This window comes from Mobula hypostoma, chromosome 12 (assembly GCF_963921235.1).
Source record: "Mobula hypostoma chromosome 12, sMobHyp1.1, whole genome shotgun sequence".
Classification (NCBI taxonomy): domain Eukaryota; kingdom Metazoa; phylum Chordata; class Chondrichthyes; order Myliobatiformes; family Myliobatidae; genus Mobula; species Mobula hypostoma.
In genome coordinates, this window is record NC_086108.1 from 32546326 (window position 1) to 32562656 (window position 16331).

Sequence of the window (16331 nt, forward strand, 5' to 3'; positions counted from 1 at the left end):
AAACAAGAAACTAACCACAATCCCCCACAGACAAGACAGTCTATTATTTCCCTCGACCCGCTAAAACTGTAAAAAGAAAAACCAAAACGAAAAACATTAGGTATATTAATTATACTACTTACTGAAGCACCAACAGTCCCACAGCTGTTCCACCCATTATTACTCTGATCATTCAACTTTAACTTACTAAATCCCAAAGCCCTACAAGACAGCTTTTAAGTGAATTAAGTTAATTTATGTATGTTTTATATTCTAAAAATTAGGTGACAAAGTTTTGCCTCAAAGAAATTGGAGTAATTTAGCAGTGATTTTAGTGATAAAAATACATGATTTCTGTAATTAGATGCTCAAATAGCTACATAATGTGTTTGCAGTGTATTACATGTAGCTTACTACAAGCAAGGTTGTGCATCTGCCACAAATTCACTTTTCAAATACTTCTCTGTATCTCTCCTTTAAAAGGATTGACCAAGAATTGTCTCCTTCTAAGTGCCTCCTTGTTTGAAAGCAGAATATGTTGCTGCCCATATACAGTCCGGCAGCGAAAATGTATATCTGCATGCAGAACGTTTTTTTAAAAAGTAGTACAGTGTGGATACATCAGATTTGCTATCTTATAAAACCTCATTTTACTTGTGTAGTATTCCACAATTGCTGATGGTAAAAATGTAATGTGATGAAAATTGAGCATCGCCATGAGGGTGGAGTAAGAAATTGCTCAATCTCATTGAAAAACAATAAAAGTCACTCTGCAACCATACTTCCTTTTGGTACAGAGACTAGGCAAGGAAAATGTTAAACTGTTAAAAATATCCACTGATCAAAATTTAATATTTTTGGCAAGTTAACTTACACCACAACTGCCTTGAGAAACATTACCAATTAATTTTTAACTTGTAATTATGTTCTAAGCATTTCAAACTGCCAGAATAACCCAGTCATCTTGGTATGTCACTGTTTAGTCTTAATTGACGGAAGATTATCAAAGAGTTAAACTGAAAATGTGGTGCCGAATAGTCCTGAAAAAATGCCCTCAAAGTACTGCCGGAAGAACTTACCCTCTTCTACCATTCTTTGATGATAACCCACTACGCCTTTCATTCTTGTTTGCAGAATAATTTCTGTTAGACTTGTTCGCCCCACTATTGCTTCTACGATTCTGTCGATCTGTTCCTGGGCGCTGACTGGAGAAACTTCTTTTTGCAGCATCCCTCTTTGGAAGGAAGTTACTTTCGCCAGACTTTGTAGTCTGCAAGTTGATATCTATAATTTTCTTTTCATCTCTTTCACGCCTCTCATTGAAGTCACTGCTTTCAGAAGCAGTTTCCCATTCTTCGTTAGCCTGATCAGAAGAATTCTGATTGGATAAATCTGGTGACTTGCTTCCAGCTAAATCTAATGAGGTTGGATGTTCCTGCACATTACTATTAGAGTTTGTATTTATTATTGTTGCAGTGTGCTCATTTACTTTAGCTGCAGCTTCTCTCTCCTTCAAACGCCTGAATCTAGGTGGTTTATCTTGTCTTGGTGGTCGAGTGGGTCTTTGCTTACGGAGTTGGTCTCTGTTATGGTCAAACTTGCGTTCTGATTTAACAGGTCTCTTATCAAAAGGAAGAGGTTCAAAATGGTCTTTTTTTGTTTCCCCATCATCTCTCCTGGAAGGCTCTAATCTTGGAGACCATATTGAATTAGAAGGCCCTGCCTTCCTCAATGACGCAGACCTTGAACCACCCCTGCCTCCTGTGCCCCTACCACCTCCTCTATACATCCCTCCCCTTCCACGTCTCGATGGTTCACCTCGAGGAAGAAAACCAGGTTTCGGCTTTGAGTCAACATCTTTTGAGACGGGTTTCTCTGACGATCTGTTATCCACCTTTAAGGTGCTTTCAGATCTAAAAGACTTTTGAACAGGTTTACTGTCTGGCCTTCCCTCTTTCTTCAGACATTTCCCTTTTGGTGGATTTTCTTTGTCAGAAATTGTTTCACTAGCACTTTCATGAGCTTCAGTATCAGAATCTGTTTCAGAGCCATGTTGTCTGCGACGCTTCGGAACCTCCTCAAAATCAGAACTTTCACTACGTGTTTCACTCTCCTCCCTTTGCCGAAAAGAAGATACATTCGATACATTTTCAGACCTTTGTCGTGACTCTCTGTAACGTGGATATTCCCGACTACGACCTCTTCCTCCACGTCCACGGCCACTGTAGGAACCTCTAAAGCTGTGCCCTCGAGAATAGAATTCTCCACAACCTCTACCCCTGTATACCTGCTCAGGAAACCAGTCACGCTGTTCCCTAATCTCTTTCCGGTAGTTACGCGGGGGCAAACCAGAATCTCGCCTGGCTGAAAACCGGTTTTCAATATGTTGTTTATCTGAAACCTGATTTTTAACATGTGCTTTCTCTTGCTTTTCATCTTTCGATGTTTGATTTGAAACAGCTTGATTGTTGTTTGTTTTACCGACTGACGTAATTGTTGATGGAGTTTCTGTTTTATCAATTGATGGCTTTAGATCCTGGCCTGCTTTTTTAATCACTGATGAGGAACTGTCCAGAGGAGATTTCTCAGTTTCTGGTTTAACAACTAATTTGTTTGCCTGTGATGGCTCTCTCCTTTCTGTTTTTGCACCTTTATTGCCTTTTATTGGAATGGAATGACGTTCTTCTTTTTCCTTTCTTTGTTCACGTTCTTCTTTCATGTCTCTCAGAACAGGTTTTTTGATTGGACCAGAACGTCGCACAGGCCTCATGTGGCCTTCATCTCTCCTAGAACCAGGTCTAGGACCCCAACGTGTGTCATACCTGGACTCTCTCCTAAATGTCTTCTCAGTCTTTACTACTTCGAGTGTTTTACTTTCCTTTTTTGATTTTTCGTCTGGTTTGTCTATGTGGTCTTTTGATTCCGTAACCCTGTTTTGTATTTTAATTGTATTTGGCACAGAGTCAGTCTTTTGATCTTCCAATTTCAGCGAATGGTTGGACCCATGAGACAGGTTTCTTTTTAAAACTGTCCTGGTTTCTCCACGCAAAATTGGCTCCTCCTGTGAGCCACGAATTATACCAGAATCCACAGGTTCTAAGTTCCCAGGATCACCTACATTTTCAACCTGAACAGATTGCTCATCTTCCAGTGATTTGTTTGTAAACTTTCCTTTTTCATCATTAGTCTTGTCCCTGAATAGTTCCTGATTCAAATGTGGTGACAGCTGTCTCTTTTCTGTAGAGTAGGCATGCAACTTTCTCTCTTGTTCTGCAACTACTTCAGATCTAGAGAAAAATGGTAAAGCCATAATTACAAAAACAGTAGATAAGTTCTCTAACATATTACATTCATGTCATCATGAAACTTGAAATACTTAACATAAAATTATGCATGATTTCAATGAAAGTGACTTTTTTGTTCTTCTGATGGCTGTAGCCAGCAAGTGAGCTTGAAAATCACTGTCTACTTCAAAAAGGTAAGACTAATTTCTGGTTCTCACCTTCATCCAAATATCCATTCAATACATCCAGTAGATAATGCTAATAACAACTGAACAGAAATTCAAGTGAATTTTAATCACCTCCCTCCTCAGTATGTTCTAGCCTGAGGAGGGTACTTTTGGGTTAAATTAAGGTACCTTCACTACCAGTAGATTTCCAACACATTTAGTACGCAAAATTGAAGCCCTATTTCCATAAACCACAGGTTTTTGAAATGAGAACTTCAGAACAACTTTTCTTTGAGATTCCTACTTCAAAAACTTGCCTTAAATCTTTACTTTCTTCCACGACTACCGTAGGAGTGGTAGTTCGTTGTGGTTCAGTGTGAGGATAAGACTCTGACCCCCACACCGACTGAGGCTCAGCAGACTGAATGGTATGATCTCTGGTGGGACGCGATGGATGGTCAAATGTTTCAGATCCTGATCCAGAACTGTCAATTTGATCTCTCCTCATTAGCTTCGTTGGTATCATACCTGTAAGGAACAAGAGCTAAGTAACATTGCTACAACAAATTGATAGTGGCTGTGCTAAATATTAGTCACTAACAGTAAAATATCAGAGAAATGTTACTTTTATTACAAAAAAACAAATAATTAGAATTCACCTCTGGACTTAAATGAGGAGCAAGTTGACGAGAATTAACGAAATCAATTGAAGGCAAATTGGAAGGCTATGCCAATAATAACAACATTTAAAAAAGCTCTATGGTATCTTCAGATATCTTTCTATAGGTCCAGTACTAAAATTACGAAAAACAGGAAACAAAAAGGGAAAAAAAGCAGACACCAGAAATCCTGAAATAGAAGAACGTGCTTAAAATGTGGTTAGTCAATATCTGTGAAGAGGGGAAGAGGTAATGTTTCAGATCAATGACCCTTATTTTCAGCATTTCTTTTGTATTATATATGAAAAACATCTAATTTACAGAACAGCAACTGAATTCAAAATGCTTTCAATTTGTTCCACATACTACAAATGCATCAATTTGAATCAATTATCTCAGATCGGTTTTTAAACTTTTGTTTTAAATATCCACAATTCACAGTTCCCCTCCTCCAATTATTAATTCATTACCCAACATTTCTTTGCTAGTCAGATATACAGCTCCTGTTAAATTAGCCAGCAATGAAGCCAATGGCACTTTACAGTGAACACTTCTGAAAACGTAATACCACTCTTGCCCATTAGCTTAAAAATAATCTGTTCTCCCGATATCATTCAATATAAAGATGCCTGAGGAACTGAGCTTAAAATTGATTCCTTCCAGTTGTGACGAGAATACACATAAATTAAGATGTTTGCTGGCCTGGGCTAGCATCAGTGGCATCAGCAGTTGGTCTGCCACCTGTCCTCAGGGGAAGGAGAGATAAGGAACAATGAAGCAGCATCTGGAGATGTGTAATGAAGGGACGGGAGAGAGAGCTGTCTACAGCGGCTCCCCCTTTGAACCCTGAACTGTTTGAAGTGATGGACAGGCGATACCCCAGCAGGGGGATAAAAAGGGACAGGCTCGCTAAGGCAGGACACACACGACACCCGAGGTAACAAGACCCTGGAAGCGGTGCGCCTCTCACAAGTCGGTGGGAAGCTCTTGGACGGCTGATCGGGGGATCAGCCTTAAAAGCACAGGGTGGAAAGGTACGATCAGCGGAAACCCGGTGTGTGTCCACCCTCGCTTGGGTGCCGGGTTCACTGCAGAGGATCGACTGCATCTGGAGGAGGGGGTCACAGTCGGTGACCTCAGGTGACATCACAAAGGACCCGCCCGAAAGCTGCTTGTGAGCAATATCGCCAGTCTGTGAGTGGAAGCCGTTCTGAATGATCAGTCATTCTCGTTCTCTCTCTCCCTCCCCCCCCAACGTTGTCCATTGCCATGGCAACGATTACTGCAAACTGAACTAAATTGGACTGAACTTTGTGTCACTTTGAAATTGGTCATTTACCCCTAGACAACGATAGAGCTTGATTGATGCTGTTATCTTAATTCTGTGCACGTGTGTTTATCATTGCTGAACTGTTGCATTTATTATCCTTTCGATTACTGTGTTGCTTGTTTCTTTAATAAAACTTTCTTAGTTCTAGTAATCCAGACTCCAACTGAGTGATCCATTTCTGCTGGTTTGGCAACCCAGTTACGGGGTACGTAACACAGTCCACATGATCACTTTTCACCAAGGGTCATTAGTTAGCAAATCCGAAGACTTTTAATTTCACTTCTTTTAAATGCAGTTGCAAAGAAAATCATGGTTGCATAAAAACGTTATACAAATTTGAAACTTAAATTACTAACCAGGGTGAATTTGTGTCATGTCCATTGGTGGCCTTCCTGATATAATACGTGGATCCAAATAGGGCTGCATCATAATCCACCGTGGATCAAATCCCATTGAAGCCAAGTGCTGATGATGAGGAGCTAAGGGTGTCTGATATATAGGCCTATGCTGTGGAGGTGGTGGCACAGAAGCACCAGAAGGCTGAGGCTTGGCTTGGGTTTGGGTCTGAGACGGGGTTGGTGTTTGGGATTGTGTTTGTTGATGGATGCCTGATGGCTGCTGCTGCCATTGGTGTTGCTGCTGCTTCATCTGCTCCTGAAAAGGAATCTTCCTTAAATTATTTGAGCTATGAACCTTACCAGTAAAGATGCATATAAAGCAGGAAAATGCTGGAGATGCACAACAAGCCAAGAAGCAACTGTTGAAAGAGAAACAGCCAATGTTTCAGGTTCATCAAAACTGCGTGATTCAGATCAAATCTGGATCTGAAACCTTCCACAGCTGCTTTCTGTCCTATTAAGTACTTCCAGCATTTTCTACTTCAAGTTCAGATTTCTTGTGTCTGTAGTTCAATTGATTTTTCAAAGACATTAATATTGCAGCTTTATTAAATGACAATATCACATTATTTATTTGCAAATTAACAGGCATATCAAATATAGCAAGTTAACCAAAAAATAATGAGTTACTTGTTTTACATCAAACTCAGAAGTAGACTGCTGACTGCAAATGTGCATTTTTCACTTCCTATAGGAACGATCTTTAAAATAGAATAAAATTGTCAATTTCATTACAAACCTACAGTTTATTGAATTGTGTTTAACACTGATATTAATTTATTAAATAAGCATTTGGAGATTGAGCAGATTCAAGAATTCAACTGCAAACTGTTACCCACAATAGCAGAAACAGTATACTTAGACCAGGCAGCATCAGTTTGTAATAACTTCAAACTCAGATGAGATTTCTGTGGCTGATTAACTATTACAAAACCAAGTACTCACATCAATGCACATGGGCACATATCTTATATCGAAATACAACACCACCAGCCCCCACCTGTTGTCGCTGAAATCGTGGCGGCAATGACTTCTGAAACTGCTTTGAGTAACCTGTGGGAGCAGCAGGCCGCGCCTGGGAAGCCAAATCAACATCCACATCATTTGGCATTTGTGTGATCTCTTTTTCATTGAGAGGACTGTCCAGCTGATCAATGGGTAGAGAAACACCATCTGCCAATACAGAAATTCAAATTGTTTATTACTTTCTGCCTAGTAACCACATGAGCTACCCCTATGCTACTTCTTTGCCCCCGCCACTACCCCACCCAACAAAACACTATTCATTAAAGGGGTGGGGGAGAAGAAAAAAAGATCACAGTCCTATTTGCTTAACATCAGTTGTCAGGAAAATGTGAGATAATTGCTAAGTGATACCAATGCTTGTAGAAGCATAATGATTCAGCAGAGTCAACATAGATTTATTAAAGTCAAAGAATGTTGAACAAATTTGTTGAGTTTTGAAGATGGCACTACTAGGATAGTGAATGCAGTATATTTTGATTTCTTAAAAGCATTTGTGTAATAAAACATAACATAAAACATTATTGCACAAGTTGAAGACAATGGTGTTATAAGTAACATATTGGCATGTATAGAGGATCTGTTGACAGAAAAAGAGAATTAGATAAGACCACCATATTCATGGTGCCAAGCTCACAGGTTAGGTACATAAGGAGTTTATGGCTTAGGTGAAAGGACTGAAAGCAATGTATCAATGGTTGATGATACAAAGGTAGCTGCCACGAGAGGCAGCAACTACAAAATGAAAATATTATAATTCTGCTGAGTAAACAGATGGTAAGGATGTTTCTTTTAGTGGGGGAGTTAGGACCAGGGGTAACAGCCTCAGAGTAAAGAATATCCCTTTAGAATAGAGATGAGGAAGAGTTTCTTTAGCCAGAGGGTGGTGAATTCATTGCCATAGACAGCTAATGGAAGCCAAGTAATTGGGTACATTTAAAGTGGTATCCCGCTGGGGTCTGTGTTGGTACACTTCTATTAACATTAAATGTCAATTACTTAGATGAAGGAATTAATGGTTTTGCAGCCAAGTTTGTGGAACATACAAAAATAGGTGGAGAGTCAGATAGTGTTGAGGAAGCAAGAGTGTTGGCAGAAGGACTTGGATTGGTGGACTGGCCAAAGAAGTGGCAGACGGAATATAGTGTAGGAAGTACATGGTCATGTATTTTGGCAGAAGGAATAAAGGCATGGACTATTTTATAAATGGAAAGAAAATTCAAAAATCAAGGTACAAAAGAATTATTAGTCTTTGTGCAGGATTGCCTAAATGTTAACTTGTTGGTGGTTAAGAAGGTAAATGCAATACTGGGATTCATTTTGAAAGGACTAGAATACAAAAACAAGACTATAATGCTGAGGTTTATAAGGGATTAGTCAGACCACATGGAGTACTTGAACAATTTTGGGCCCCTTATCTAAGAAAAGATGTTCTGCCATTGGAGAAGGCCCAGAGGAGGTTCATGAGAATGATCCCAGGAATGAAGGGGTTCACATATGAGGAGCTTTTGATAGCTCTGGGGCCTGTACTCACTGGAGGTTAGAAGAATGAGGGGAGGATCACATTGGAATCTACTCGATACTGAAAGGCCTAGATAGAGTAAATGTGGAGATGATGTTGCCTATAATAGGGGAGTCTAGGACCAGAGGGTATAGCCTCAGAATTGACAGATGTCCATTTAGAACAGAGATTAGGAAAAAAATTCTTCAGCCAGAGTGTGGCGAATCTGTGCAATTCATTGGCTGTGCAGGAAAAGTGACTGGGTATATTTAAGGTGGAGGTTGATAGGTTTTTGATTAGTAAGGATGTCAAATGTGATGGGATGAAGGCAAGAGAATGGGGTTGAGAGGAATAATAAATCATGAATGATGTAACAGCAAAGCAGACGTGGTCGGAATGGCCTAATTCTGCTCCTATGTCTTATAGACTTATATAACAAATAACAGCAAAGGTGTTCTATTTTTGAAGCATGTATAGAAGAGTATTATTTAAATATTGCCAGACTGTTCAATGCTGCTGTTTTGAACAATCTAGATATCTACAAGATTAACATAACGCAAGGAAGCAAATGTGATGTTGGCGTTAATACCAATGGAATGTGTACAGGACCGTTTGTGGCAACAAGATCACCCAGAATACTGTGCACTGCCTTATTTATGGAAAGATATATGACAAAGAGTTCTTAGATTAACTACTAGGATAAGGAAGTTGCCTCATGGAAAACTGGGCAGAAAAGGCCCATATTCACTCATGTTTAGAAAAACAAGTGGCCATCTTTTTGAAACACAACATCAAGAGGGGTAAATGCTTTGAGAATATTGCTGCTGGTAGAGTAGGTTAGCATTGGGAGCTCCAGCTCTTTAATGCATGCATCAATATTTGTAATAAGGGGACCAAGTGCAATATTTCCACCGCTGTTGTTACAAAGCTGCGAAGCAGTGTGGCCTGTTAAAAAGGTAGAGGGGCTTCAGGGCAACTGAGGGAAAACAAAATAGATAAGCACATGGCAGACTGCAAAATATGAGATCATCAATTTTGGCAATAAAAAACAGAATGTTGTAAATGGTTAAAGAAGGTGGTGTTTAGAAAGTCACAAATCACTGAAGTACATACAAATGTTCATACAGATACAGCAGGCAATTTAGATAAACTTTTATTGCAAACAGATGAGTGCAAGAGTAGTCTCACCAAGGCTCTATTACAACATTGGAATACAGTATGCAAATCTGTCCTCTTTACCCTACATACAATAGAGGAAGTGCAACAATTGCTTGCCATACTGAAATTGAGGAATGTATGGTTAAAGTAGAAAAGCGGTGCATTGGCCACATTGCTAAAGTGCTGGAGTAGACACAAGGAGCGTTCTCTTGCTTCTAAGTATGTTTTCAAAATCTCAGTAGTAAGGGGTCAACTGGAGCAGAGGCCAAAGATCGGATCAACTATTTTACTGAAATGCAGAACGAGTGTGGGGTACTACATGACCAACTCTTACTCCCACTGATGTCTTTACTGAAGTCTAATACCAAGTTACCCAAGCATCCTGGAATACATTTCACTTAAAACAGGTATGGCCAAAGACAGAGCAAAAGGTCACGACAGAACAACTTAATTCTAGACTGGAAGCCAAGCAGAGCAGATCAGTGGGCTAAACGGGCTAACACTGCTCCTATACCTTTTGGTCTTCCGTCTTATGTTAAATGACTGAGAGAAATAATCCAAAAGACTAATCCCAGTTAAATATTTGGAAATGGGCTATAGAGTGCAGTACTATTTTAGAAGAAACTTCAAAAATCTATTTTCTATTCCCTCCCCAATCGAGAACCAGTTCATAAGATAATGCCTTGCCTCCAATCAGGAAATAAAATCTCAGATCTTGTCAGTAAAATATCAATGGACTAAACAGTCATGGGGCATTTTCCCTATATGTTCATACAGACTTTAATCTACATTACTCCCAATTCCTGCATTACATCCATATTCTGTGTGCCTTGCCTGTCTAAATGACTTAAGTATATAGTGGTCATCCCTGATTCCATGACAACCTCTGGGCAGTAAGTTCCAGATATCTCCCATTCTGGATGTGGGAGAAAAACCCTTCAACTCAAACCCCTTTTGAAATTCCTGCCTCTTGCCTTAAACCTATACTCTCTTGTTTTTGCTACCCTTACTATGGGACCAAGATCCTGACCATCCTATTTATGCCGCTCTATCGTCGTCCCTTAGCTTCCTTCACTCCATGCCTCTAAGCTTCAGATAGCATGTTTTGTTTCAACATACCTCAATATTAACAGTTTCCTAAATATTTGACCACATTAATCTACCCACATTTTCTTCTGAAAATGAAGTACCTGATTCAGTTTGAGTGCTGCTCTCATTCTCTGTTTGTTGGTCTTTGAAAACAGACTCATTACACGACTCTTCCTTGATTTTCTCAATCTCTCCCTCTCCTTCATTTGTATTTTCCTCCTTTTCCTGTGGGCAATCCTTTGCCTCTTCAGTCTCTTGTTGCCATGCTTTCTCTTTTTCCAGTGGTTGTTCCTTTTCCACCTCTTTTTTCTCCTCATTTATCTCTGATAGTTCCTCTTCCTTTTCCTGATGGTTTTCGATCTTTACTGACTCCTCCAGTTGCTCCTTTACTTTTTCCTGTTCTTTTATTGTTTCCTTCTGTTGCTCCTTTTCCTGTTCCTTTTGCTGTTCTTCTTTGATTTCCTTCTCCCGTTGTACCTTCTCTTTCATCTTTGCTTTTTCTTTTTCATTTTCCTTTGCCTTTTTTTCTTGAGTTCCAAACTTTTCATCAAGTTTTTTGAGTTTTGCTGCACAAGCTGCTAACCTTTGCTCCTCCATTCGCCTCTCTTCCTCCTCACGTCTTTTCCGAGCTCTTTCAACTGCAGCAGAAACATCAGAATTTGAGGCCTTTCTTCTTTGTCGCCAAGCTTCATCACCATCACAAGGTAATAGGGGTTTGATAGGATGCTTTCCTGGCCCAATTTGACGATTGGGAGGTAGGTGCTGTGATTTAATTGGAGAAAAAGTACAATTAAGTCACTCTTCAATAACTCAAAATTAACAGATGTCATTTTACAATAAAATTTGATATAGTAACTTAATTATAATATAGTATGTTGCACTTTTTTCTGTACTGCTTTGTTCTTTAGGTTACCTGGGAAGCTGGTTTCTGATTAACAGAAACATTTCCTAGTCCTCGCAAGTCTCGTGTTGCAGTTTGCAATGATGTCCGTCCAAACTCCTACAGAATAAACAACTATTAGCATTTTATTCAAAACTGTCCCTTAAAATGGGGGGAAAAATGAAATACTCAGACCTGAAATGGACAGGTTAGACGTCACTGAACAACCTGACCAGTCTTAAACATTTATGAAAATGGAACAAAAGTATTTGTGTCAAAAGTGCCAGCCTGTTTTGCTTTTCCAAATACCTTCCATTCCAATATAAGGAAATTTAAAGATCTACTCTTATCCAGTACAACACCAGGATGTAACTTGTGGTCTAGAAGGCTTGTAATCTAGACTCTATGGACATTTCTAGAGACTGGAGTAAAACAAACTGGTTGTTGAACATCTTATGGTTTCAGAGGTGTAGATATGAGAAAATACATGACTCAAAAATTGCACGTTCAGGGGAATACATCAACATATTCGTGGGCTCAATAAATCATGCAACACAACCTATAAAATGGCTCAAGATCTTGAAGAATGACATGACTGCATATTTTACCTAGCGTCACACAATCAAGGAGTTCTGAACTTAACTACCTGGCGATCCGACTGTGGGTCTCTATTTGAAGAACTGTTGTTCGGTGAAAGTGGAGCTGTTTGTAATGTTGCACGCTCAACAGCTGCATCTTTTCCAACAGGACACTCTGTTTCTTTCCGGACATCAGGACTCTCAGTAGTTCTTGATCCTAGGCTTTCCGTTTTGCCAGTCTGCTCAGCACTGTAACCATCCAAAGAAATCAAACTTCAGTAGTCTCCAAAACACTAATCCAAACTAAACCTAATAAACATCTCCACATTCCAAACCCCACCCTCCAAATTCACACCAGTTGCATTTCTATAAAATAGAATCAATTTGACTTTAAACCTCAAACTATAAAGCTTACTCTATCTACCACATAGAACAGGAAAAGAATATTCCTAAAATAACATTAAATTGCAGTATTTCTTCGGGGTGGGTCAGGCAAACTATTGGCCCAATGCTGACACGAAGAAATCTGCAGATGCTGGAAATTCAAGCAACACATACAAAAAATCCTGGTGAACGCAGCAGGCCAGGCAGCATCTACAGGAAGAGGTACAGTCGACATTTCAGGCCAGGACCCTTTGTCAGGCCTAACTGAAAGAACAGATAGTAAGAGATTTGAAAGTGGGAGGGGGAGGGGGAGATCTGAAATGAGCGAGTCTGATCAAAATGTGGTTGAAAAGTTGAATGGCCGAAGAAATTATAGATGGGGAGCAGTGAGAGAGGGTTTCACTTAACTCCCAAAGAGAAGATCTAAACTTCTTCAGTGTAGGCATCACTGGAAGAGGCGTCGCAGTAGTGAATTTAAAAATGCAGACACAAAGAAATCTGCAAATGCTGGAAATTCAAGCCACACACACAAAAAATGCTGGTGAACACAGCAGGCCAGGCAGCATCTAGGAAGAGGTACAGTCGACGTTTTGGGCCAGGACCCTTCGTCAGGACTAACTGAAAGAAAAGATAGTAAGGGATTTGAAAGTGGGAGGGGGAGATCAGAAATGAGCGATTTCCAGCATCTGCAGATTTCCTGGTAAATCTGTTGAATTTGTTGCCACGTCGCGGTGGAGGCCATGTTAAAGCAGAGGTTGATAGGTTCTTAATTAGTAAGGGCAACAAAGATTAGAGATCGAAGGCAGAAGAATGAGGTTGAGAGGGATAAGTCAGTGGAGAAATGTTGGAACAGTCTCAATGGGCTGAATGACCTAATTCTGCTTGTTTGTCTTATGGATTGAAGACATTAAGAGAATAGTATTGTTGGCCTAGACCGAAATGAAAAGTGAAGCCATGTGCTTCCCCCTTAATTTAACCGGTATCTATTACAACCAGTTTAAAATACAAACACTCAGGACAATCAATAAGATTAAGCGCTTGAGGATCATCAAATGTATCATGGCGCTAAATAATATTAAACTAAAAACAGAGGACTTCAAAAATGAGGAAATAATTATTTCACAGCATTAAAAATCAAAAAGAATTGGCTCTGGAAATTCTGCTACACTCAAATGGAAATAAAACTGATGGACTTTTGTTACAATTCAAATCTAACTGGCCACTCATTAGATTTTTAAAACACTGACAGTTTGTACTCCATTTAGAAAATAATTCATACCACTTTTCATTTTTGTCTTCTGTGGATCCTCCCTCATCATCGTCACTGAAATTTAGTTTCTCAGTGTAATCCACCTCAGACTGGGCCCCTGAATAGAAGAAACACATAATTCAATTCCTCAATTTCGATTTCTGCTGGAAATTGATCCAACATTTGATGGTTTTACCTGCCCAGCCATCATCTGCTTCAGTATCCAGGTTATCAAGTTCTTTCAAATCATTTGCACTAATAATGGAGGGCCTTTCAAGGAGGTCAAGAGCCCACTGAGAATTTACTGGCCTTGTGGAAGTTTGGTTCCTAAATGATATTTGAAGGTTTGGAAGAAAAATAATTTTTAGACATATATATATATATGTATATATATATATACACACACTAGGTCAAAACTAGTTTAATGGCTGTTAAATAAACTTTACACCATGAATATATCCAGAGTTTAAATTAATTAAAGCAAAGCATGTACAGAAGAGAAAAACCAATTTGTTATCAAATGGAATAATACTCTACATTTGTTAAATAAAAAGCAGTCTGATAATGTCTATACTTAACTTTGATATTGATAGCATCTGCCTATCTCAAAGGATAACAGAGTGAAAGTGGCGTGAACTCTCTAGGGCACAAACCTGGGCGGAAGGTATGGAGATTCTGGGATGCCCAGTCATCAAGATCTCCCTCTCATCCTTACCAGTGCAGTCCAATACGTTGGCACCAGCTTGGCTACAGGAGCTGCCAGAAGACTGTTCAGTGACTTCCAGCCAGTCCAGATTTTCTGTCTGGGTTTACTCCTGTAGCCTTCATCTCTCCCAAGGCTGCCCATAAGGCAGTGGGGCTAGTTACCCATAGTTGGGGATACAGTTCATATATTTAATAATATATGCATAACCTGGCTCTTCAACTTGCTAAACAAATGTGACAACGGTTTTATACCATGAGCTATGAAATGTTAATGGTACATAACTGTGGACTCAAGCTTATTCAATTTTCATCGTGAACAGAGTTTCTCTTTTTTTGAATGAAAGAGGGAGGTATTTCTAGTCTTAACAGAGTATTCCCTTACTTTAAAAGGGCATCTAAAGCTAATGCTAAAATAATACTAAAATGTCAAGCACATTAGAGATTTGAAAATTTAAGCAATTACTGTTTCCAATGCAACAATCACTAGAATTTCAGTTATCATTTTATCCAGAAAAAGAGAACAAAAATCATCTGCCCTAATTTTTCATTTTTATGAAAACAAAATTATTCTATTATCCTCAGAAGCATGAATTTTGTCTATGTTTTGAAAATGTAGAATTCTTACTTGGTATTTGGTGCTGGGTATGGCAACCGATATGACCCTTGCATTTTTGCAGGTGGGTAAGACATCTGAAAAAAGCAAAGGAAGAAAGTACACTTGCATAAATGTTCATAGTTTAACTTACAAGAGAGAAAAATCATTCATACATCATAAATTCTAATCTGAATTTTAACTTCCTACATTAATTCAATTGTGATTGCAAACAATGCTTTTAAGATGTAGACTTTGAGAACAAGATTGTTATACAGCGCTCTCAATTTGGCCAAGGTGCTTCAAGATATTTTGTACGTGCATTGCAAATGGCAAAAATGATTCTAAGAATAAGTACTGAATGCACTGTTAAAGAGATGAACTATAAAGCCAAGGCATGGAGTTGTTTAAGGTAAAGGTAGCTGAATCTTCATAAGGAAATTAGGGGTACATTTATAATAAAGAAAAATAATGAATGTTTGTGTTGTTTCACCTTTGACTCATCTCAAAAATAATTTGCTTGATTAATTTGTGGGCTCATCTAGCATATAATTACTGAAAGCAATTTGATCATAGTAGTTTCAAAGGTAAATCACTGCTCAGTGCAGGCTTGACAATCTTTTCCTAATTGTTATTGATAGGTTAAAAAAATCAAACAATTTAAAACATTTCTTTGGAGAGAAGATAGAATGTAAAATTTTCTTAATTTGCCCAAGAAATTCAAAATTCTGCTATTTTTCAATGGATACAATCCTGCCTTAATCTTGATTTCATTTTACACTATGAATAACAAGGATCAACACCTCCCATATTGTATATTTCAAAACTCTTATTTCTAACAATAAGCTTACATAGTATAACCATTGTCATAAATATAAGACCAATACTTAAGTACCTGTCAGAAGCACCACCCTTTGAGCGAAATGTCAAAAATCTCATTTTTATTTAATATATAAGCCTTTAATAAAAAAAATTCTCTTTCCACCTTTAGTCCATCAATTTACTTAACTTGTCATTCTCCCTTCAATCCATCAGACTCTGCCATGCTTCAGTTCTGATATGCCTGCAACACAACTACACAGGAGGATAGCTGGGCACCATTTAGCCCATCATGCATGTTATCTTTGATGGAACTACCAAACATCCCATTCCTGCATTTATGCAATTGTTCTGCAATTCTCTTGCTTCTACTTTTAAGACATTAATTTTGAATGTTACCATTAAAGGACTTCTATCACTGTTTCAATCACCCTGGATAACGAATCAGTGTATAAAGCACAACTTCAGTTAGCTTAGAAATTAGTTTGAACTTGTGTGTCTTAATTATTAATCTTTTCTTACGATCATTATTCATT

General features: G+C 38.7%; 1 protein-coding gene across 10 annotated transcripts in view; it reads right to left on the reverse strand.

The window, feature by feature from the left end:
- The window catches only part of prrc2c (proline-rich coiled-coil 2C), a 104139-nt gene that overhangs the window by 42374 nt on the left and 45434 nt on the right, over positions 1 to 16331 (reverse strand). For 9 of the 10 annotated variants that reach the window (XM_063063792.1, XM_063063797.1, XM_063063794.1 and 6 more), the window contains exons 7-16: positions 15010 to 15074; positions 13876 to 14006; positions 13710 to 13797; positions 12115 to 12295; positions 11502 to 11588; positions 10690 to 11350; positions 6818 to 6990; positions 5776 to 6073; positions 3748 to 3958; positions 1059 to 3266 (exon numbers count right to left, since the gene is read on the reverse strand). In XM_063063792.1, the coding sequence (XP_062919862.1) occupies positions 1059 to 3266; positions 3748 to 3958; positions 5776 to 6073; positions 6818 to 6990; positions 10690 to 11350; positions 11502 to 11588; positions 12115 to 12295; positions 13710 to 13797; positions 13876 to 14006; positions 15010 to 15074 (4103 nt within the window). The remainder of the gene's footprint in view (positions 1 to 1058; positions 3267 to 3747; positions 3959 to 5775; positions 6074 to 6817; positions 6991 to 10689; positions 11351 to 11501; positions 11589 to 12114; positions 12296 to 13709; positions 13798 to 13875; positions 14007 to 15009; positions 15075 to 16331) is intronic. The other variant, XM_063063793.1, reaches the window with a different exon arrangement.